Raw genomic sequence first — 24,962 nt, 5'->3', positions numbered from 1 at the left:
TGTGCATTAAGAGGAGCCCCTGAACACACTGTGTCATCAATGGCATTAATTAGCCAGTCAGCTGCTAGCACTTCTGTAGATCTTCTAAACCGAAACTGTATCAGGAGAAAATAGATCTAGATGCTTTTGTCCCTTGAAACCAATATCTCGGCTGAAGTGGCCGCCATGCAGCACTGTGTTTTGTCAAGTGTGAATGCAGTGGCTCTTCATGATGTGACAGTGTGCAGGGGGCAAATTGCTGATGGTTTCCTCATTTATATCTGTCAATCATCATCTTAAGCCACCTACCTCACCAAGTTGTGTAAACATAAAGTTCAAATTGAGTAAATGCCAGGTTCTGTTAGGACTACAGTATCTTCTTGCTGAAATTCATGACTTGTTTTAACATGCTCCATGTCACTCGCAAGATTCGTTTTGAGCAAGAATGTACTTTTTCACGGATAGGATATACCTGAAACAAATAGGAGTCTTATAGATCTAAAATTTCTTCGAAACCTGGTTGACTGCAATTTGAGCACTAGCTCAGCCAGTAAAACCAGTGTGTTAAAGGGAAGGGTTTCAGGAGAACTGTCCACTATGAGAATGTTACACTGAACCATGACCACAAGAACTTTGTGCCTTATTTAATGAAAATGTCAAGTTTACTGCTTTAAATATGAGTGAATGTTTTTAAAACTGCTATGGATGTATTACGTTGATGAAAGGTATTTGATTTGTGTTGTTACAGGAAAGCCATCGCCAAGTCTGGCCTGCAGCACCTGGTAGCTCAGCCCAGCGCTTCAGCCATCATCAAGGGCGACCTGGACCGGGAGATCCGCAGCACAGTGGACTGGACTGTGAGTGGTTCTCGTCTGTGAATGTACCTCTCCCATGTGCTAAAAAAGACATGATGGAAGAGAGAAACCACCAAACCCACCCTGTATGACAGCTGTCAATAATTTATTTTTAGATTTGTCATCAAACAATTCACATGTTGCTGAAGTGTACATTCTCCAGTTTTACTTAAGGATATTTTTCATACGTTTTGGTTTCATCATGTAGAAATGACAGCACTTTTTAGTGGAGGTATAGGAGTGCTTTCAGTATCTTGTTTTGATTCTAGCCTTTTGATTGCCTTTGGAGTTTGTTATTGGCGTTTGTCAGCATGAGTTGTCCCAGTGAAAGTCAAGGATGCCATTATGAGGCTGAGAAATAAGGAGAAAACTGTCAGATATGGGCTAACCAAAACCAATGATTTGGAACATCATTAAGAAGAAAGAGAGCACTGGTGAGCTCAGAAATCACAAAGAGCCTGGTAAGCCAAAAAATGCAATGGTGAATGCAGTTCATATTGGCCTCCACACTTTGCTCTTGCCATCACTCTGATACAAGTGCATCTTGGTCTCATTTATCCAAAAGACCTGTTTCCGGAAGTCTGCAGGCTTTTAGGTGCTTCTTAGAAATATGTAACCTTGCCATCCTGTTTATGCGGTAAACTAATGGTTTGCACCTTACAGTGTGGCCTAAGTGTTTTTGTTCGTAAAGTCTTCTGTGGTCATTGACAGATCCACACCTGCCATCCGAAGAGCGTTTCTGATCTGTTGGACAGTTGTTTGTGGGTTTCTCTTCATTATGGTGTGAATTATTATAGTCTTCCTTGGCCCATCTTGGCAGTCCAGGCCCTTTGCGATTACTGAGCTCACTAGTGCTCTCTTTCTTTTTAATAATGTTCCAAACAGTTAATTTTGGTTAGCCTAAGGTTTGGCCTATATCTCTGGCTTTTTTCAGCCATATAATGGCTTCCTTGACTTTAATTTGCAGAACTCATGTTGACAAACAGCAATAATATACTCCAAAGGCAATCAAAATGCTATAATCAAAACTAGATACTGAAAGCCATCTGATACCTGCACTAAAGAAGCAATTGAACACACCTGACTAATGAGAAACACCTGTGATGCCATTTGTCCAAAACATTGTGGAAAACTGAAATGGGGGACTACTTATAAGAAGTGCTGTAATTTCTACACGGTGAAACCAAAATGTATATACAGTATGTATATATATTCTTGAAGAATGTAGAATGTGCACTTTAACCGCATGTTAATTGATTTCAGTACAGAGTACTGTAAAAAAAAGTATGAGTACAGAGCCTCTAAATCAATAAAAAAAGTACTTGTCCCAAACATTATGGCGCTAACTGTATAGGTTTGTATGTGTGTATGTATATATAAAAATATAAGCATTATGTGTCCATCTTTAAAACATATTTGTTATACATGCAGAGTCTGAGGGTTAACACCAACACAAGTGAGTACTTAACACCAAGTCATGATTCTGTACATGAGCTGCCTAACATTACTTTTTTTTTCACCGTAATCTTTGGTGGGGGCCAAGGTTTCTCACCTGTCACCAGTTTGGTTTCTTCATCGGCAGAAGTTTCTGAGGTCTTGTTTTCTGAGACCAACCCGTTTTAGTGAGAGTGCTGTATTTATGAGAAAATGAGAAAGAGATAACATTGAGTGGCTCTCAACATTAGAAGCGGACAGTGCACATGAGATGAGAATGTATATGCATAATAAATGCACATGTGAATAATATTTGTCTGTGATTCTCAAAACTTTGGAGAAAATTTCTTAAGTGTATGCATCCATACATTAACTGTATTTTGGATAGGCTTTGAATATGTTTTATGCTATTGTAAAAAGCATTCAGCCAATATAGATGTCATAAGTACATTATATCTGAATGGGATCCTTCCCTGAATGAACCATTTAACACTTGTAGCATACATGACCTAACCACATTGCTTAAATTTTTATTTACTGCACGATTCTTTCTTGAATGTTCATGCGATTCTCCAATTACTGGATTTTGGTTGTTCACATAATTCATTTCAAAATGTGTCGCTTGTAGAAATAAATGCTTTCCTTTAATATCTTGATCTTATTTTTATGATTCCCAGATTGATAGGCTGTATTCAGATTGCTGTTCAGATATGTGGCCGCATGTTTCCTTTAGATTAGACCGCACCCTGTGTTTTTGCTGACCCTCTCCCTCCCCTCCCTTCCGTCCTCTCGGTGCAGGAGAGTGCCCTGTATGGAGACCACATCTGGTTCGAGACCAACGTCTCCGGGGACTTCTGCTATGTAGGAGAGCAGCACTGCATCGCCAAGACACTGGTGAGCCCTTGTCCCTTACGGTGAATATCACTGTGACCGCTTACGGCTGCTAGAGGGAGCAGCAGCTGCCTTTTTTCAACAAGACCAGAGGGACAGGGGAGAGAGGATAAGAGAAGGGGGAGAGAGGAGAGGAGAGGATAGGGAGAGGAGAGGATGTTCTTCAAAAATGAGAAAAAGGGAGAGGAGAAGCTGAGGAAAGAGAAAAAGAAAATGGATACAGGCAGGAGCGAAGAGGAAAGGGGAAATGGAACAAGAAAAAAGAGATGGGAAACAGGGAGACAATTATAGATGCATGTTCCACGCTTGTGTCATTCACACAGATGGACATAATGTTCATGCATGAAAAAAAATCTAATTTCAAGGTTGATCAGCGTGAAACCAAAGGGTGTATGATGCACTGTCCTGGTCACATGAAATTTCAGATATACATACATACATATTCAACATATAGATCACAGAACTGTATTATGACTGAAACAACTAATCCATGTTTCTCAAATTTGGGTATCTGTTCCAGTTGTATTGCAGTTCTGTGGTCTAGAGGTATTAGCCTGAGGTTTAAACTCCAGCTGAGCACACTCCAAATGACCCTCTTAAGTTAATAAGGACACTTCACTCTTTCTAATGCTTACTTGGCATGGAATTTGTATGAACATTTGAAAAATGTTTCTGCAGCACCTGCCGACCTGTCAAAACATGTTAAAAAAAGAACAAAACAAAAAAGTATCTAGTTGTGTAGAGAACATGCATGAACATATGCCATGACCCAATTAATTTACAGTGCATTTACAAAGTCTAGAATCAACCTGAAGATTAACAACTAATAGCAATAAGTGGCTCTCATATTTAATTCGTTTTAAGAACAACATCAATTATTATGCAGTATTTCGTAGAGTAACTGTTGTAAGTGCTCCATCTCCTGGTTGAAGTGTAGAATTTCTAATATTGTGTGAAGGTCGAGCATCCTCTTTATAGAATTAGAAATGATGCCATCTAGAGGCTGAAATGTTTTGGGCCAATGCACATTCCACAAACCATGTGTATATACAGTGATAAATGGTGTGATCGCTGCAACATACCAAATTCAGGTTACATTTATGAATTACATTTCCTAAGCCGCTTTCACATGACAAGAGTCAAGTAATGCGATGACTACACTTGAAAAGAATCGTGTGCTGCCAGCTGTTGAAACTTTGACCTCATCCATCCATGAAAGCCGTTGGTTCGGAAAACTGTAACAAGCGGCGATGGTGCGATGTTTTTGACATAAAACCAAAAGTGCATTTGCTACATTGTTAACGAGAAGATGGAGAACAGCCTGGAGATGGGGCTAATGGACTTTGTCCAATATATTTTACTGCATCATGGACGTGTGATAAGTCCAAATTATGTGGTACCCGCATAACTGCCTGGGGCGGTTATATAAGGCCAAATTGTGAACTCGCTTTGTGAAACTGAAAATCCTGGGTTCATCCCAAAAATGTCAACACCCAGGCTAACTCAGTTAGCCACATAGGCCTACATGAAACAGACCTATGCTGCTAGCCACAATACAGAATAGCAAGTAGCTACATTTATTTTTGGATTGTACAGTGCAGGCAACTGAGAGACATGTAGAATCTGCTGTTATTTACATGTTTACAAAGCTATGATGTGTTTGGACACGCAACGAAAGGTCAGCTTCAAGCAAGGTGAAAGTTCAAACGATTTGAACTTAGGGAGCTAATATCGCAACTCGGCATTAATTTTGAGCTGTGTGCTACACCAGGTGCATCGTTGCTGCCAAGTTAGGCATCAGAGCACCCTCCACAGGAATTGAATGGCTTAACACCGTGTTAAGCATTTTTATCATGTACAAGCAGCTGACCTGGGTCAAATACGTATTTGTTTTGGGTTCAAATAATTTTCTAAGCTTTACTGATCTTGACTGATGTACTGGAACCAATGAAATACTCTCAAAAAGTGCAAACCCCGCCTTCTGGCCATATTGACAGGCTCAATTACACCAGGCAAGATCAATAGAGCACAGAAAAGTATTTGAATCCAAAATAAATATGTATTTGATCCTGGTCTGGCAAGCAAATTTAATCCTTTATTTTGATATAGAGACCTGTTTGTTTTTTGTTGGTGATTTAATTTAACCATTCATAAATGAAAGAGGAACCTGGGCTGGAAAGTTCCGTTCAGGATTTGTATTTTGTTCTGGCTTATCATAGTTAATTTGCATTGGAATGTTGTTAGTCGGGTCTAGCTAACAAGGAAAATGACCTTTTGAACTTTGTTCTCTTGCATCGTTGCTGCTAAGTGAGTTTGATCTAATGTCTGTATTTAACTTCCAAACATTTGTCTAAAGTGATTTTATTTCTCCCTGTAATCAACGCAGCAAAAATCAGTAGCACGGAAGAAATGTGCAGCCTGCAAGATAGTGGTCCACACCATCTGCATCGAGCAGCTGGAAAAGGTGAGTGAGCCCTGCCATTTGAACACAGAAAATGAGACGGGGAACCCCAACCAAATGTGAAAGTGGGACTGCAGTTGCCATGTCAACCTGTTTCCCTGTTCTCCCCAGCTCTCCCACATGGACATGTTGACCCCAGTTGACAGTCTACCCGATCCACCCACCAAAGACCCTTCTTTTACAGTGAGACTCTCATGTCCCACCGAACTGGCTCTAGGGACCAATCACGGCACTCTCCTTTTGCAGATCCTGTTTCTGCATTCTGATTGGATTTTAATAACAGAATTTGAATATTTTTCAAATACTTTTGATGCTTTTCATTGGCTTGGATAAAAGAGGGTATTCCTTTTGGTAGTACTGACTTGCTGGGTTGGGTAGTTTGTTTTGCTAGATCCTCTTCCTTGTTTGTCTGAGAACAATGAGATCATGGCTCAGTTAAATTGCGGGTTCTGTCTATATTGCTGTCTAAATGGGTGCTTATATATGAAGGGCATATTGCCTTATAATGTATCTCAATGTCAGTTGCTAATGATTGTGTCTCCTCTGGGGCTAATTGCTCTCAGAAGAAATTGATTAGCTGATTGGTCAGGATTATAATAATATCCACACTTTGACACACCTTCATCTTGTTTTCTAAGACCCAGCATTTTGTTTATTTATTCCTTAAAAGAGGGGACACAACATAACTGACATGGAGTTACATTCAAACTGATTTTTTCATTTCAAACACGCTGGTGAACAAAGTCCATGTCCCGGGAACACCTTGTTCTGTTAAGGAGCCTGGGTAGTGGATGGTCTTCTCTCATTTTTTGTTCATCATGAACTGAAATTCTGGGGCAACTGTTGAGAGGGAGACTATCGGTCATCAAAGCTTTCGACGAGACTGTAACCTCTGGTTCAGTGAAACGCTCTGGTTGATAAGGGTGAAACCTCCAATCTCACTGGGAAACGGGCCTTGGGTGCTGTGGCTTCGGAACTTCGGTCGCTGATCCTCTGAAGATTAGGTTTAATTGCTTCAGTGACCTTTCTGTATGAATTTAAAAATAACATTTAGAATATATTGCGTTTTTAAAACTTTCAACCGCATAAAACATTGTATGACATAATTTTTTTCTTCTCCTTGTAGATAAATTTTAGGTGTAAACCCTCATTTAGGGAATCGGGATCAAGGAATGTACGGGAGGTAAATGCCTTTTTCTTTTTTTACTGGATTTTAAACTACAGATGTTGTATAATTTTGCTCCCAGCAGGGGGAGATATAAACATACTGTATATGTTCACTGTTCCACATTTGCCAATCAGTGATCACTCACCCATTTATCAGATGTGTTTACAGGCTCTCCTCTGGTCTATATCAACACATATTGTCATATAACATGCACCACAACCATAAAAGGTCATTCAAATATATTTTCACCTTTTCATAAAAGGTTGGTTAATGTTTTGAAATGTTACCAAGGGAAATGCTTGGTTTGAATGACCATTCAAGAGAAAATATACTTATGTTGTGATGCCTATAGATGCCAAGGTCTTTGCTTTTTTTTACAGAATCCACACATATAACTCTTTAAGATAAAAGACTCTTGTTATGTGCCGTGTGGACGTCTATACATGTGCAGTTAGAAAGTATATTCATATCAATGTCGAGTATATTTTGCTTCTACTTTTGAGTATACTTCTATTTATATACAGCTGTTTATGCAGGATTTAATGTGGATATTTCCCTAGCTGCAGCATGTTATGTATTGTATTCTGTTTGTTGTTATATACATTTGGCATACTTCCAAATCCCCAGTGAAATAAATGGAACAATCAGCCTCAAATGTCTCATCAACAGGCTTGATTGTACTTCCCTTGAAATTTTGCATCAGTTGAAGCACTTACACAATAATCCAGGTTATTATATTAAGAATATCCATGGAACTTTTTCCTATCACTTTATTATATAGAAATTGTTTATTAAGCTTTATGATACATAAAATAATACGATAAAAGAAGTTATAAGGGCCTAGGCCAGGCTTTAGGCTATTTGTTATTATTTAATGGCAGGTTGTGTAGTGTGTTTTTGGGCTGGATACAATCAACATGTACTATATCATTAGCATTGACTGACAATTAAATGCCAATGTTTGGTTTGTACCTTCAGCAACACAATTTGGCAAGTTTGGTGATCACTAAAATGAACTCACCAAACTATGCAACACAACAAATATAGCACATTCAGTGGTAAAAAAAAATAATAATAATAAATAATACAGATAAAAAATGAAAATAGGATGTTTACGACCTATACAATGTACTTAGATGAATTACTGAGTATTTTGAAGCAATTCCTTAGTCTAGTAGCTAGTCCTGATTTTTTGGTTGATTTAAACTATTGATGTATCTATTGAGTCACACCAGCTTTAATATCTTTAATCACTGAAATATTCCAAGAATCTGCTGTAAAAAATGCTGTTGTTTGATGCTTAGACATTTAGAATTTTTTGTAATTTACAATGAAGAACTTTTACGCTCCAACTGTAGCTCACCTATCAGTTTACATATTTCTAGGATTTATTTTGAACTTCTGTTCCTGTTAGCTGAAATAATGCACTGTGGGTACTGGGCAGTGTTTCTTTTTTTGAGCAGGAAATTGCTTTCAGACTTTGACATTTAGGAGTTGCATATTTGCTAAACTTGTGAACATTCCTGAACATTTAACAGTTGTAGTTCCTGAAACAGTTTGTTGCTTGAGTTGGTTATTTTGTTCTGATTTTTTAAACCGTGAAACTAATAAAATTTAAACATACAAGCTTACATTTCCCTGACTTTAACCCCAATAGCCTGTTTCACTCTTTTTTACCCTCTCTTGGCTTTTCCTTTCTTTACCATCTCTGTTTCCTCTGTTTCCTTTCATTTCCACCTGATCCAAATCTTCTGAACTCTCCGAACCGTACGAACCCTCCGCCTCTCCCTCCCGTCATGCCTCGCTCTCATTAGCCAGTCTTTGTCCGAAGAGTTGTAAAAAAGCCCCGGCCCCTTGTGAGGCTCATAGGGATGGCTAACCGCATGGCGACCGCCTGCGTGACCCAGACCAAGGTACCTCCTCTCACCTCCACCTGCTGCTGTGCTAAGGAACCCAATGGTGGGCACACCTGCTGCCCCAATGGCAGCAGAGATGCAGGCTGCTGGCTGGTTCTGCCTGCCCTGTGACATAAGTTCAAAACTGGCCCTTGTCAGAGGCTCCTTGTCACCAATGACAGCATTCGACTCCCCCACTCATCCTGCTACTTCCTTCTCTTTTTCACATTCTGTCCGATCACTACAGCATGCATAATCATCCTCACCTCTTCCTCAGTGATGCAGGTCTGTTTTCAGTGTTAAGCATGGTGATTTTAGAGATTTAATATAAAGCATACAGGCTTTCTCAAACAAAGTCATAAGATTTTGGCATTCTGGAGGTTATGATTTATGTCCCTCAGAATTGCATTAGGCAATGGTGAACTTGTGTACGTACAGTATGTGTCTATTAAAATTACAGAATTAAATAGGTTTGAAGATGGTGAGGGGTGTCCTGGAAATATCTTCTTCTGGTGTATTGTTTAGCTGTGCCTGAGATTAAATCTCATATAGAGCATGGGTTGCCACACAAACGATTTTGTCCCTCAGGCTTCAGAAAGAAAAGTAAATCACAAAATGGCGACGTGGCGGTTGACCCCTCTGAATGTTCTGGTTTCAGCCCACCATCGTGCGGCACCACTGGGTCCACCGGAGACGGCAGGATGGGAAGTGCAGGCAGTGTGGGAAGGTGAGGCCGGGACGCTCGCACCGTTTTCTATAATTCTGTCCTGGACAACAGTCTGCCAGCACCACACTTCAAGATGACTGCTGGGCAAAGTATGGATCTGGCTGGAGGTTTTATTTAGATGAATTATACCTAAAGGACTTTTCATGCTCTTCTTGTATTTACAGGGTTTTCAGCAGAAGTTTACATTTCATAGTAAAGAAATTGTGGCCATCAGCTGCTCCTGGTGTAAACAGGCTGTAAGTAGACAGGGTTTGGCTGGGGCCTCCTCTTTATACATCAGCACCTTTCAGTTGCCCTGGATATGTGCTACTATATGTGAGAGAGAGAGAGAATGTTACCTGACTAGTGTGTGTTCCCTCTCTACAGTATCACAACAAGGTGACATGCTTCATGCTGCAGCAGATTGAAGAGCCTTGCTCCCTTGGGGCGCACGCGGCTGTCATAGTGCCCCCCACCTGGATCATCCGTGTCCGCAGACCTCAGGTGACCACTTACAGAGCTCAGAATCTCTGCCAGAGACCTTGTCTGCCCAATCACAGAGTTCAGATACTCAGCCCAATTACCTGCCCAATCACAGCGTTCAGATACCAAAGCGCAGACCTTACCTGCTCCTTCACAGAGCTCTGATACCTAGCCATCTGGTAGTCTTTGCTGATCCCAGGCAATTTTTTAAATGCCACAACCGTACTTTTTTAAATTGATTTTTTAAGATTAGAGATTCTAGTGTTCTGTTATCATGTTTTCATGTTGGTGAGAGGAGGTGCTTTCCTATGGACCTCTGAGAGTATCTATTTTCCTTGCTAAATATAATGCTTTCCAGTGCAGTTTCAGTACAAGGTATCTTTTGAGGATATGAAACAACTTATTTTAGTGAAGATACAACTACATGTGCTGTTCCTTCTGAAGAAATACCTTTCCCAGCTAATTGTTCCAACAGATTGGTAATTACTTTGATGTAGTTTAGCCTGCTTTTAATGCATAATACCAAAGTGAACATGTGTGGTCCATTGTGTTCATTCATATTGTAGACAGTGAAAAATGTTGTTCATGTTGTTTCCCTAGACATCACTAAAGTCAAGTAAAAAGAAGAAACGGACCTCATTCAAGCGAAAATCCAGCAAAAAAGGAGCTGAGGTAAGATGGATGTCAGATATCTATGGTAATCTCAATTTTTCCATGCAGCTCAGGCACATTTTGAATTCGGATGACGGCTTTATTCTGCATGACTTGACACATCACTTCATCTGGATGAAGGACAGATTGCAGCCTTTACCAATGACAGATCTGATGGCTGTAGATGACCTTAAAGTCAGGGTCTGAGAAGTAGATCAGCAGTGGCATGAAAACAATTCCACCACTGAATCTGAATAGTGTGACCCCTGTTATGTCCAGTAATACTGCTTCATTCTGGCAGAAACAGAGAAGTTACTTTGCTTCAAGAGATGTTTCTCCATTAGAATTCTGAGCTGTGCACCCTGGCCAGGAAGTGATCCTCGTAATTATATTAGGGAGATTAACAGTGCTGTAAATAGGCTCATTGAGCGAGTCCTACCCTGCTTGCTCACAGATATCAGTTGAGAGCAAGAACGGCACAAATCCACTAATCTTCACTAAGTACTGATGCATCAGTCTAATCATCTATGTCTAATATCAGGAAGATGTAAAGATCAGCTGATATCTGTTGAAATAGTGACATTGAAGAAAGCAGCATGAACTGTCAGGCTAGCAAAAATGGAAACTCAGAAAGACACAAACACTCCTTGAGGCATAGGAGCATCACATGCTGTGCCTTCTCCTGTTCTGGGTGGTTTTCACATGTCCTGTGGTGCTGTCACACACAGTTGTGTGGCTGTGCATAATGCAGGCAAGCAACTTGTAAAAGGAGCTGTCCACTTCATGCACACACACACACTCACTCACACACACCACACCACACACACGCCCGCATAAGCCCATGACTTATGCATGCACGCTCTCACGTGTACTCTCTCTCTACACTCATGCTCATGAATGCACATGCACATTTGTAGGCACACAGTAGAATGCGCAGACAGGGCTTCATGTCTCTGTCTGCTAGTTCCTTTTTTTTACGTCGCGCTGGGATTTGCGGCGCTGCCCGGTTGCTTGGGCGAGGCAGAAGGCGGCACTGGGGGAACGCCAGCTCAGACAGCCAGACTGAAGAGTATCCCCTGCCGCCTGAGTGTGACTGACAGAAAGTGGCTCGGTGTGGTGAAAAGAATAAAAAGCGGATCTTAAGATGCGGGAAGTCTTTTGACAGTTTCCATCTGTCAAATAACAGAACCCAGGCATGTTATTAATTGGCGCGAGTGCTCTTACATGTAAAGAGATAATGACTACATCTCCTTGCAGTAGGTGTCTGACAAATGTCATATTCTTGCAATTCCAAAAAAGAAAGATGCAAGACACTAATGTTTAATGTACGATGTCATGCAGGGGCTACGCGTTTCAAATTACAGAGAAATTGGGATTCACATGCTTTTGGGTATAAATACAACAGCTTTTGATATTGTGCCCGGCAGGCACAAAGGCCTCCTGTCCTATCCTATTTTTCATCTGCTCCATAGAGTAGTCTGATTGAGATTCAGTGAAGGTTTATGATGCCATTGTAGGGGATTTGGGATCATGGGAGTTTCTGTTACTGAATGCCCTTTTCTCCCATTCTTTCAGGAGACCCGGTGGAAGCCTTTCATTGTGAAGCCTGTGCCTTCCCAGCTCATGAAGCCCTTGCTGGTGTTTGTCAATCCAAAGAGTGGGGGTAATCAGGTGAGGGCCCTCCACTACCCCCCACCCCATGCCCACCCCACTGCCTCTCACTCACATGCCACATGCTACTCAATGCACCAGAACGATTGCCCCAGTAACAGTTTGTACCAGATAGGCCTAAACATTTAATGGAATTACCTCAGCCTGTCATTCCTGGTCAATTTAGTGACCGGCTATAGACTACTGGGTCAAGGGTATTTTGTGATTAAAGTGCTAATTTGGGTGCTGTAGGACGTACAGCACCACTCATCTGGATTTATGATGGGCCCTGTCTCACCCCATGCTCTGACAGTACTGTTTGACTCCCTGTGTCCTATCTCTCAATCAAGGGAGCCAAGATCATCCAGTCCTTCATGTGGTACCTGAACCCCCGGCAAGTCTTCGACCTGAGCCAGGGAGGCCCCAAAGAAGGGTGAGGTTCCACGCAGTGCCTTCATCGGTCTCAACACACGCTCACATTTCTGTCACTGTTACACTGCACTGTCGGTGCTAACCTGGCTAAGGTCTAATCACCAATTAGGGTCCTCACTGGTGTCTTGTCGTGTGGACTGCAAGTTCCCCACATACCGCTTTCATTAAGCCTTTGACATGGCGTGCTGATTCTTACATAATGGTCCAAGATACATAGCAGCTAATGATCAGATTACCATAAATTCATTTTAGAGTTTCATTATCATGGGCTAAGATACACAGGGCTGTCCTGCATCATATGACTGACACCAATGGAAGTGACAGTGTGTTTAAGCATACTTGGAAAGAGACCATTGATGATATGTCGAGTGCTACACTAATTCTCGTAAATTCAGTGGCCTGTAGGTACTGTACTCATCTCCTCTGTCATATTGTATGCCTGTGCCTAATTAGATTTTGTGTTTCATTACACCACACTAATGAAGGAAACAGGAGGATTATAGAGGGAGAAATCAGTGTCCCATTAGCTTTTATCGTAGACATGTTCCTCAGTTATTTTATTAGATCCGTACGAAGATGTTGTGCAGGGAATTCTTCACAGAATAATAGCTTTTGAAATTGGCTCCGGAGCTGTTTTTAGCGTGCTTTTGTAAACATTTGAAACCTTCATAATGTTATGTTTGCTAAGTTAAAATCTGTTCTTGAGATTATTTTTTCTGCTTTGTTTTCAAGGTTAGAAATGTACCGCAAAGTGCACAATTTGCGGATTCTGGCATGTGGAGGCGATGGAACAGTGAGTATCCATTTGGTATTCAGTGAGTTAAATGGACTTGACTTAAGTACAGGCTTGTATTGTACAGTCCTGTACCTCTCGACGGTCCGTTGCTTTACGAATGAATTAAATGCCACTTTACAGTTTGCTGTTAAAATTGAACTGCAAGTCGTTCATTTTATCTGGTCTTCAAGCCCCATTTCCTTTTATTTCAAGCTGAATCGAACACATATTCATTACCTTCCTTGCATTTAACCAAACCGTTTAAGATCTATCATTATAAGTCAAATCCATTCCCGTGGTTCATTTATCGAGCCTGCACCGGAGTCCTTACATGACCTTTTTTGGCACGAAGCCTGGTAATAAGTGGCAACAGCAAACATTAACCGACCACTGCTGTTAGTTTGGTTGTAGTCGTTTCAATGTAGTCGGGTTCCACGTGACACGGATCACACAGATCCAAACTGGGTCCCTGAGCGGGCGTCGTCCCACACTTTTTGAATATGCAGTACCTGGCACAAGTTGTGGTGAGGATGTCTGTCAGTCCTTAGGCCAGTGATTCTCTCCTTCCACTTTCTGGAATGTTTGGTGCAGAAAACCAGTTGGCCCCATCAGTATCTGATGGCTTTGGGGTACATCCATCAGCTTTGTTTGCGCTTCCTGATGGACTCACAGTCACTGTGCTGCCAGTCTCTTACACACTGGCTATGGGTCGACAGATGGTGCTGCCTGAGGAAGCTGTGTGAGGGTGCTTTATGTTCTGCAGCTACAGCGTAGTACCAGGCGGAGAGCAATCAGCCTTCATAGGGGTATAGCGTAGGCCTGTCACAGCTCTTTACAATAAGGATCAGTACCATCTGAAGAGCCTTGATCCTGTCCAGGGAGGTTTCGTTTTCTCTTTCGTGTTATTAGACCACACCTGCGGTGGCTCTTTTGAGGTCCCATGTCTGAGGCTGTCTGGGACTCTTCCCATAAGAGGGGAAAACTGCACCCGAAGGTGCACCCAAAAATGATGAGTCCAGAACGGCTTTTATCAGCCAGCCGTTGGTAGTCAGTATGTAAGGCAGCGCATTACATAATCAGTTAACCTTTTTTACCTTCTCCTTGGCTACGCCTGTCTGTCCAGTGTCTTTGAATCAGGCTTTTCCTGCCAGCAGATGTGTGCAAGAGAGGTTCCTGTGGCTGGCTTATTTTTAGCCTGACCTTCTGACCCTGTCATCTCCCATTAACAGCCACGGATCCCGTGCATACATTCGATGTGATGTGTGAGTTTGGGCTCGTTAACACAATCCGAGCCCGGGCAGGGAAAAAAAAAAACAGAACAATATCTGAATTTGATTTGATGTCTGAAATAATCCTCACGGGAAGCTGAGCGGTTAGGTTTGGAGCAGGGGAGCTTGTTCACCCGAGAACTGATAGAAGCTCTTCTGGGACAGGAGTGTTGCACCAGTCTTGGCAAATTATCCCTGTTCCATAATGCACACAGCTGAAAGAAGAGGTCTCACCTGTGATGAAGGGATCGATCTGGACTGGAGTAATGGATGTACTCTGGCAAACGCGATTCCCATGGTGTGATTTCTGTGTCAGACTTGCTTGCAGGCAATGTGTAATACAGGGCAAGGTGCTGCTGCTGGCAGTCCCTGAGGAGATTGATATCTCAAACACCCAGCGCTCATTCTCCCAACTCCCCCATTTCTTCCATTGTGCTTTTCTTTGGATTACGAAGACTCACCTTATCAGTGTACACCACGAAGAATATATTCTCTTTGGCATTCATTATGTTTGCTTTTATCATAACCTGGTGTTAAAGTATAGAATACTATGCATGTAGTGATGCGTAAATAAATTCTTCTTTCAAGAGCTTCTATTACTTAATTGTGTGTTTAATTATGGTATTTTAGTATACAGTTGTTGTATCACTACTTGACCAAGGGGCCATATTTTGCATTAAAGATGGGGTCTCTCCCTCCTTCAGTAAGCATGTGAATAAGGGGACGTGCAGGGTAAATTGAAGGTGGAGTCTTTCTCATACAAAAACTGTTTAAAATAATGAAGAGGGTGTGGTGTATTTAAGGTGGTGTCCATTCTCCTCGGTAGGTGGGCTGGATCCTTTCCATGCTGGACCAGCTGCAGCTGAACCCACAGCCCGCTGTGGCTGTCCTACCTCTGGGAACAGGGAATGATCTGGCCAGGACCCTCAACTGGGGTGGGGTGAGTGATGTAGCTCACACAACTGCACAAACGCACTGATGGATGTTGCTTATATAAATGATTGCTATTCTGAAGACGATATTCAGGATGTTGTCCCGGTATGTTTTCTGAGGAGTTTTCTGTGTAGTAGTCTATCACATGAGGCTTGTAATCAGGAACTCTTTTCCCAGGGATATACGGATGAGCCAGTGTCCAAAATACTCTCGCACGTTGAGGATGGGAACATTGTCCAGTTGGACAGGTGGAACCTTGTTGTGGAGCCTAACCTGGAGGCCAGCCAGGAAGAGCGAGACGAGCAGCAGACAGACAAGGTAAGCAGGTGCAGCGTTTATCACATGAGGTACTGTAAGACCCTTTAAAAACAGCAAAGTTGGTAAAATTTCATGGTTGACTGCTAGAATGCAGCAACAGCATAACAGTGTTCAAACATAGCTGTAGTGTCCGTATCATTGCACTAATGAGCGCATGATGCAAACAACGTTAAATCTAAACTGGTGTGAAATGCATGCCGTGAAATTTTCCAGCACAGTTAAATTCGCATTAGGAGAATCATTGTTACTCACACTCAGATAAATAGATGATAACTTCAAGGAGCCAGGATGAGAGATTGCTATTTAATCCTGAATGACAGAAGTGCAACTGCATAATGAAAATGTGCAGAATGGTTTTACCTGAAGCGACGATCCTTAAGTGCTTGTATCATCCTGTATTTTCCATGTGCAATTAAAATGCTTAATTTATGGTTGTTAGCTTTTTAGGGATTTCTTAACTGAAGGACTATTTAAAGTGATTATTCACTTTACTGCTGTCACTTTCATGCGCATTTAATTTGAGCTGTTCTCTGAAAAATTAAACATGCATATTAAAATTAAAGAGGCGGAAGATGCTTTCCCAAACAAAAATCATTTAGTCCTGTATAAATTATGCAGCTACAGGAAAAAAGTATTCATATTGTTTTTCTTTTGACATGTCTTATTTATAAAATCTGTAACAGGATGTTTGTACCAAAAAATGGTGTCAAACAGAGCCTGCGAGTCTGTAGAAAGAAACATAACTTCTGTATTTTTAGTGTTATTTTTTATGATTGTAGATTTCTCAATTTTATTGTTTTGTTTGTTGTCAGTTCTGTTTTCTTATGTGACGTACTGGAAAATACATTTACAGAAGAAATAAGATAAAAATGTAGGAAAAAGAAAGATCAACTTCATTTTTAACAGTCATTTCAGAACAAAGGCAAAACAAGTTAGTAATTTATCATAAATCTGTATAATTTATAATCTACAATGATATTGTTAAAAAGCATTACTATTAAGATGCTTTATTGCTCTGAGTAAAAATACAATTAAAGAATGATTCATGAGCAAAATTAGATTTCTAATTTTCATATGCCCACATGAATCGCATGCTATTTAGTATACTAAGTGAAATAACAAAGTTTTTTTAAATATTGATGCTGGTTATTACTTTTGAATTAGCTGGTAAATCATTTTGAGAATACGCAGCTCTGTGGATTACTTCATTTTAGATTTCTTTCCTGCCACATCATTTGCTGCCGCTGGTAAATATGTCTTTGGGAGTGTGGAAGTAGTTTTAGCTGGTGGAGAGCAAGCTTGCTGACAGCCAATGACATGATAAGCTTTCCTTCCATAATGAGAGGCCAGGAGTTGAGACGTTTAGACAAGCTAAAATGTCCCGTGTTTATGCTTTATTTATGTGTTTATGTACTCAGAACTATTACTGTACTCAACTTTTTTATCTGATGTTGTGGTATTAATGAGAAGTTATTTTTATCATGGCTGGAATCCATAATCCCTCCCCTCCTTTCTATTTGTCATATAGTATATTCCAAACCCTACCTCAAAAATGGTAGAAAGTTGCTCGATATTTGTATCTGGCGATAAGCCTTATCAGCAGCCTGCAAGAGAAATGAGACTATTGATCTGTATGTTGCTAGACCTTTGCTATGGGAGGCAGTTGTGCTTCCGGAGGCCATAGAACATAAACTAGGTGTGTTGCCATCTGCCCCTCACGCTCCCACCCTTAAAACCTAGACCTTCTCCTTCTCTTCCCTATTGATAAAATGGCAGAGGTATCTGAGGGCATGGGGGGTAAGTCGCCAGGCCGATTCAGTGAGACAGAGCAAATGATGGCGGGCATGATAGCTGGCGACATGTAATTGACTCTGACCTGACCTGCAATTAAAAACATGTCGTCTCAGATTGGAGCAGAACATTCTAGACAACCAGAGAAGGGTTTAGAATGAGGATTATGCCCTGCCAAACAGCTTCAGTTATTATCAGTATGAAATGTGGCGGAAACTGCCAAACTAATTATGCCTGAAGCACTCGTTTGAGTTTGGGGCTCAGTGTTATGAAATCATGTTCAGGCCTCCTGTGTTGAATCTACAAAGATACTGTGATGTCGAATTCGAAAAGCAGTGATTCAAAATACGCTGATAACACTATATTACATAGGTTCTCCATAAAGTAGTCACAAGAGAATTGAATTATATAAACCCAGGCTAATCAGCACGCATTTATGTTAAATCTGAGAGTGATGTTGTATTTCTTGTGGCCTTATGTGTTTATGAATGGGTGTCTGAATGTAGTGTGTTTGAATGCGTTATGTACTCATGTGTTGTTTGGACCCTTAACTCAAAGCCACCATGTCTGATGCCAATGTGATGAAAAGCATATTCGCTTTCAGGGATATCCAAATTCCCACATGTGGTTTGCTGTACCTTTTTCCATTTGCTTTCTCAATGCAAAGTGAGTATGCGCTGTGTACACCCTGCTGTTTTCTGACTCCACGGCCTGTGTCTGCTTTATCCAACAGCTTCCACTTGATGTCTTCAACAACTACTTCAGCCTTGGCTTTGACGCCCATGTAACACTGGAGTTTCACGAGTCCAGAGGTCTGTACTCTTTTATGGTTTTGGTTTTATGCTTCTGTCACCGGAAATTTATTTCTCTGACTTTCCTCCTGGTTTATGGAGAAATGTCAGTGTTGATACACAGCACAAATGCGGTCTTCACTGGTCTCCAAAACACTGCCGATTTACGGTTTGCACAGTCAAAGAGCAAGGCCCCAGAGACTGTCATATTGGTTTTTAAAGTTCCAGATTCTTACTTAACAGTCAAATTCTTTGATTTTTAAGGTCAATATGTCAAGTAAGAGTTCAAAAGTGCTCCTGATAAATTATTCAGTGAGATATTTCTTCACACTCCAGCAGTCATGTATTTTGTAATATTTTCTAGTTCAGTTTAATGCATGTGAACATGGCCATTCTACTTACCATCCTCCATTTATAATTAATTGGATGTTGACACAACATTTTCTACATTTTACAGTCAAGACAGAAACTCATGTTCCATGCTTCCATCCACCCATCTACCAAGGACTACTGTACCTCATATGAATTGCTTCTAGTCTGGCAGCTAATTATTCATGTTACAGCTTGTGATAGGATATTAATCTTGTCTCATCGAGAATTCTAACTCATTGCATACCATTTTCCTAGAGTATCTCATAACAGCATTACAAATTACTGCTGTTTTATTGCCATGTTTTCCACCTAAGTTCTGTGGCAATTAAATTCAGAATAATCTAAATCAACACAGCTGTCAGAATTTGCTGCCCTCTGACAGCCTATTATTCCAAGGTTGGCTTTAATTAGAATGTCAGCTGTTTACATTCACTGACATAAACAGAAAGAAAATGGTTGCTTTGCAAGAATCTAATTGCAAAATAATTTGAAATTGTTTAGTGTAAAGCCGAAGCAGGGAATGGCTGGGTCTGTTCCAATTTATAATGCATTCTATTTCTGGGGAATATTGTATTTGATGTGCTCAATTTGAACATCTCCAGTAATGCCCCAGGCCTGTCTCATCTCTGTATCTGAGACAGATTTCTGTTTGCGCACGTGTGACAGCTTTATTGAAATGTGTACCAGAGTCTGAAATGTTGTCCGTCTCCCGCCTCTGTCTCCTCAGAGGCCAACCCAGAGAAATTCAACAGCCGATTCAGGAACAAGATGTTCTACGCCGGAGTGAGTGCCACCGTCGCCGCTGCCATGGCCATCATAGGCATTGCCTGCATAACTGGATTTCTCCCCCTATGTGGCTGATGACTGTGTCCTTTTTTTGTTTTTCTCTCTCTCTCTCTCTATATATATATATATATATATCTATCTATCAATCTGTCTGTCTGTCTGTCTGTTTCTCTCTCTCTCTCTCTCTCTCTCTCTCTATCTATCTATCTATCTATCTATCTATCTGTCTGTCTGTCTGTCTGTCTATCTATATCTCTCTCTCTCTCTCTCTCTCTCTCTCTCTCTCTCCCTCTCCCTCTCCCTCACCCTCTCCCTCTCCCTCTCTCCAGACGGCCTTCTCTGACTTTCTCATGGGTAGTTCCAAAGACCTGGCAAAGCACATCAAGGTTGTGGTGAGTAGATCCCATTTCTGACCTTTCTTGAGAGAGAGGTGATGTGTGAACCTACTGTTGTAGATGAAGAGGCGTACGTTTGTAGATTTATTTGTTCTTTATTTGTAATGTATCGCTTGATGAATCTTCATCCTTCTTAAAAGGAGGATCACCTTATGTCATTATCACAATTTTCAGCTTACATGCCTCTAGATTTCTCTCAAAGCTTTCTTATTTCAATATGGGGTTTAAATGGTGACAGACCCTGCAGACCTTCTGTTATTGCATCAGTGCCTAAGTGGACCATGCTGTTGGCCAGCATGACTAGTGGTTCACATCCCTTCACTGGATAGCAGCTTGTTAAACAGACTAGGTGCCAGCCACAAGTGCCTAATTGACACGGCAAACCTTCAGATGATATGACTGAAAAGACGTTAATCCGGCCACATCCGAAAGGTGTTTGTGATTAATACTACTCGTCTGTGTGCGTCCCCTCTGATTAGTGCGATGGCACGGACCTCACCTCCAAGGTTCAGGACCTGAAGCTGCAGTGTCTCGTGTTCCTCAACATTCCCAGGTAAGCGTTGATTAAACAGTTCTGACTTCTGCTTTGTCTGTTCAACTGTGTGAAGTGCTGTGACTTGAGGCATAGGGCTTGAGGCTGATATAATTTCAGCCGATTCACTACTGTTGTACACTTACACTCAACAGTAAAGTTTCAGAATAGAGTGTGTTAACATATAAGTATGTATATGCATTTAAGTTTTTGATGCAGTTAAGAGAAATACTTTATCTTTCAGCACACATTAAAGGGAATTGCTAATGAACATGTTGAAAATGTTTGCCTATTTTTCTAGGAATGTGCTGAGAGCGGAAAACTGTTAGCTGGATACATACTGTAGCAATATATACATTGCAATATAATAAATATCAAGTAATTTGGTGGTATGAAAAAATGTACACAGGTTCTAGTTTCATATAGCATATATGCATTACCACATGCATTCCATGAGACATTAATCACTGACTTGCTGAATCTGCTGACATTAGCCAAGATTGCATTCTCTTGAGACGGCAAGATGAAGAAACACTGGGCCAAGCTACACCAATAAATTGAAAATATTGTACTTTACTGAAAGTTTACTTGAAACTTGGCATCATTTTTATATCAATAATTTGGTATGCAGTTTTTTTTAGAATTGTGTTTCTATATACATGTATGGAGTACATGCTTTGTGAGTAACTCAGCTTGAAAACATTATATAGCGGCATAATTATACCAATTATATTCAGAATGATTACTGAAGTGGTTATTGGTTAATGACATGAGCATTTACCTACCGTTGTTGTTTTGTATTACATTCCCCGAGTGGGCAAGCCAGGTCACACCGAATTCAAAAACAAAATGGCCAAACAAATGATCTAAATCGATATGTTTACTTGTGCACTGGACCTGTTATTGCAGCGTTTCTGTCTCCTGTCATTGACAGCTCATTTGTATCTACTGTGCAGATAAGACCCGGGCACAGCTGCCTGCTGCCCCCATTTCATGAGCGGAGATGAAGCTCAGCCTATTGTGACAGTGCGGAATCAAGCTAATACGTATCGATTCGGATCCCTGGCGTGACAGGATTCAGGTTTCCCCGTGGCTGCAGTATCGATCACGTTCGCCCTTGCGTGTGTCTCGTAGGTACTGTGCTGGCACCATGCCCTGGGGTAACCCTGGCGAGCACCACGACTTTGAACCGCAGCGACACGACGACGGCTGCATCGAGGTCATCGGGTTCACCATGACGTCTCTGGTAGGGCCATGACACCTTTCCTTCCTGTATGGTGTGGATTTGAAGTGTTAGTTACTTTATCTTATTCACAACTACAGTTTGGTGAGTTCGGGGAAGTCTAAAACTAATTAAAGAAATGATGCGTTCTTTAAAAAGTGTGACACTTGCATTTGTACTTAAAAATCATTGAAAGGGAAATAGCAGTCTGTGGACAGGAGATTTCTGTTTATCCAGCTCAACTTAAACTGCTTTGCACGCTGTCCGTCAGTAAATTAATCTGTGTTTAATACAAGGTGCCAAGAAAGGTATTTATAGAGGGAGAGGTGTATTTTATCAGTCATGAGTTTGACTTTCCATTTTGATAATAACAATGAAAATCTATTCGCATTGTATAATCTGCTAAGGAGCTTCAGTACATAAGTCAGTGCATAACACAGAGGATCATGTCTCTGAGGTTCTACTCTATGTCCAGAGGTAAAAGCAGCTGTTTAGGATACATATTAAGCTTAAAGTGGGGTTGGTGGGCCAGTCCTCCTCATGACTATGCAGAAAGCCAATGACACATTAAATCCAGGGTACTTTCTCATTGTAGTCGCTGAATATCTCATGCCAACCTTCTCCCAGTCTCCCGGCAAAATTCTACAATGTGTTATTGAGCCCCCTCTCTCCTCTGTTGCTAAGGCAACGCTGCAGGTCGGAGGTCACGGCGAGAGGCTGAACCAGTGCCAGAAGGTTACCCTGACCACCTACAAGTCCATCCCCATGCAGGTGGATGGGGAGCCCTGCAAGCTGGCCCCCTCGGTCATTCAGATCTCCCTGAGAAACCAGGCCAACATGGTGCAGAAGACCAAGCGGAGGACCTCCATCCCCCTGTTAAACGAGTGAGTGAGCATGCGAGCAGCCAGGTTCACCACAAAGTAGTCTCAGCAGTCCCGTGCACATGCACCAAGGCCAGTCGTATGTAATCATGTGTTTGGCACATCAATTCTGAGCAGGCAGATTGTCTCTCAGCCTGAAAGGTTCAAGCCATGAATCTGATTGGCTGATCTCAGCATCCCTACATTCCCTACAGCAGTCCTGAGGAGTGTCAGTCTTCTGTATACAGACTGGATGTCATTACATTACATGGCCAATCTTGCATTTAATTGTTCTCCATAAAAGTAAACAGAATGTCATTTTTGTTGGTAGTGGTATTTTAAACTACCGAAAATTCTTTGCTCTCCCTGAAGTTAATATGATTAAAGTGAGAGTGACCTGAAAATATTATTTGACTTTGATATAGTTAAAATTGACCACTCTCTCGCGAACTATCCGCAAGCACTTCCAGTTGATAGCGTTTCATATCCAGTATGAGTAATAGTCTTGTCATCAAACCAGCTGCCCTGCTAAGAGCTGCCCTCCCATTCAGATTGACCCTGGAGTGTCTGCCTAAATCACATATATATTGTCTGTCATTAAGCCTGTCTCATGTGTCTTAATCCTCAGTTGCATGTCTAATGTTAAATGACCATACCATTGTAGCTGCCGAACTGGTTTATATTTTCCCTTTTTTTAATCTTTTTGTGAGAGATGAGAGCATAATCATGTAAACAGAACTCAGGCCTTTTTTCCGCATTTTACACATTGTGTCGCTTTGGTTTGCACAGCCTTGTCTGGTCATTTCTATGGAATTTGACAGACAGGATGCAGAGAGTCTGATTATGAAACCTCTGGCATATTCCAAGTTTTGTCTGGCACATTCTTTATATGGTTTTTTACCCGTCTATACCATTTCTTTTTTTCCAATTTGTAATGTCTAGTCTTAACTGTAACCCTGTTCAATAACTGCAGTATCAGCCAACGATTCAGGAGAGCGTAGACTAGCACATCCTCTGAAACACTTGCAGCTGCTTCTTTCCACTCTGCGTTTCACTGGCTTAGCAGCAGCGCAGTCAACATGCCGGCGACCTGCGCTTACTGCGCAGTTAGCGCAGGCAACTTGAGCACGTAACGCGCAACTGAAACCCTCCCTTACCTTCCTACAGTGAGCCTGAGGCAGTTAGACTTCCCCCTCCTGTGACTGCTGGCCACAGACAGCACTGCCAAAGACAGCAATTGATTCTGTCAGATGCGGCATCGAGTGCATTGACTGGATGTACCACCCCAGAAGCTGAAGTGTTATCATTTAGGTTGTAATAAAGTTTATTAGGTCTAGAATGCAGTATGAGAAATGATTTTGTATAAGCGAAAGAGCTGAAATTGCATTCGGGCTCTTGCTGTGAGAATTTCACTAGGATGTCAGAGCGTGAGCCTGACTGTACAGACACGGGAGCGTTAATAGGATTCACAGGGTTCCCTAAGTGCTGACAAAGATGGGCCTAAGGGCTATGAGGGACTCAAAGTCTAATTCCCGAAGACAAGGAAATATGGGCACTTTTATTCTTTTTGAAGCCAACAACAAACCTCTGGCCTTTTGTCGACTTTGGAATCTTGAGTAAGCTGAACTTGATGTATCTGCTGTGAAGGGATATTGAAAGGCTTGCACAGGTCTATTAAACTGTCTTTCATTTTCCTTGTGGACAAAACTGAAAAACCAACAATCTATGCCAGATGTGGTTTATTTTTTTTATTTTTTTTATTTTTTTATTTTAATCCAATAATATGTATTTACTAATTTCATACTCGGGTGACTGCAGGCAATTCAGTAGTTCGATACTGAAACTCAGTAGTTTCTCAGTTTAAAAATGTTTTGGAGCAGAGAGAGAGCGAGAGAGACTTGTGATGCAGTTACACATCCTGTCAGTTTGTGACATAATTCTAAACAACACTATTCGAGTAAAATGAAACCTTAGTGGTTCAGCAGTTATCAGTTTTTATTTGGGTGAAGGAAATCAAACTGAGCTCTTAAAATGCTTGTGGTTGCATAAGCATCTGTACAAACAGTTGTCTAGTCATTGGTTTAATTGGATCACTTTACTGGATCACATTACTTTTCACTTTTTTGCAAATGCTCTTATCTAGAGCAGCTTGCACAGATGACATTTTTTTTTTTTACATGCAATTCATATTCCTTGTCAGTCTTGCTTCGAGGGCACTGAAGAAGTCACCTTACTTCTCTTACTGATTCTCCCCATCTTTGTGGTTGTGGATGGACTTCAGTTGGTCTATTGGGCATCACTGTGTTGTGTGGCCA

At 41.3% G+C, this 24,962-nt stretch overlaps 1 protein-coding gene across 16 annotated transcripts in view; it reads left to right on the top strand.

Annotated features, from left to right (window-relative positions):
• The window catches only part of dgkza (diacylglycerol kinase, zeta a), a 124,459-nt gene that overhangs the window by 55,497 nt on the left and 44,000 nt on the right, over nt 1-24,962 (top strand). For 9 of the 16 annotated variants that reach the window (XM_035418311.1, XM_035418306.1, XM_035418307.1 and 6 more), the window contains 21 exons: nt 728-836; nt 3,066-3,161; nt 5,545-5,622; nt 5,731-5,802; nt 6,746-6,802; nt 8,602-8,700; nt 9,341-9,409; nt 9,574-9,645; nt 9,776-9,892; nt 10,472-10,543; nt 12,098-12,193; nt 12,523-12,605; nt 13,337-13,397; nt 15,474-15,587; nt 15,758-15,898; nt 18,423-18,501; nt 19,580-19,635; nt 19,968-20,030; nt 20,513-20,586; nt 21,700-21,811; nt 22,472-22,671. In XM_035418311.1, coding sequence (XP_035274202.1) covers nt 728-836; nt 3,066-3,161; nt 5,545-5,622; nt 5,731-5,802; nt 6,746-6,802; nt 8,602-8,700; nt 9,341-9,409; nt 9,574-9,645; nt 9,776-9,892; nt 10,472-10,543; nt 12,098-12,193; nt 12,523-12,605; nt 13,337-13,397; nt 15,474-15,587; nt 15,758-15,898; nt 18,423-18,501; nt 19,580-19,635; nt 19,968-20,030; nt 20,513-20,586; nt 21,700-21,811; nt 22,472-22,671 — 1,920 coding nt within the window. The remainder of the gene's footprint in view (nt 1-727; nt 837-3,065; nt 3,162-5,544; nt 5,623-5,730; nt 5,803-6,745; nt 6,803-8,601; nt 8,701-9,340; nt 9,410-9,573; nt 9,646-9,775; nt 9,893-10,471; nt 10,544-12,097; nt 12,194-12,522; nt 12,606-13,336; nt 13,398-15,473; nt 15,588-15,757; nt 15,899-18,422; nt 18,502-19,579; nt 19,636-19,967; nt 20,031-20,512; nt 20,587-21,699; nt 21,812-22,471; nt 22,672-24,962) is intronic. The other 7 variants (XM_035418312.1, XM_035418310.1, XM_035418304.1 and 4 more) reach the window with 3 other exon arrangements.

This window comes from Anguilla anguilla, chromosome 5, assembly GCF_013347855.1.
Source record: "Anguilla anguilla isolate fAngAng1 chromosome 5, fAngAng1.pri, whole genome shotgun sequence".
Taxonomy (NCBI): domain Eukaryota; kingdom Metazoa; phylum Chordata; class Actinopteri; order Anguilliformes; family Anguillidae; genus Anguilla; species Anguilla anguilla.
Note: the sequence above shows the minus strand (reverse complement) of the source record. Positions and strands in the feature narration are given on the sequence as shown.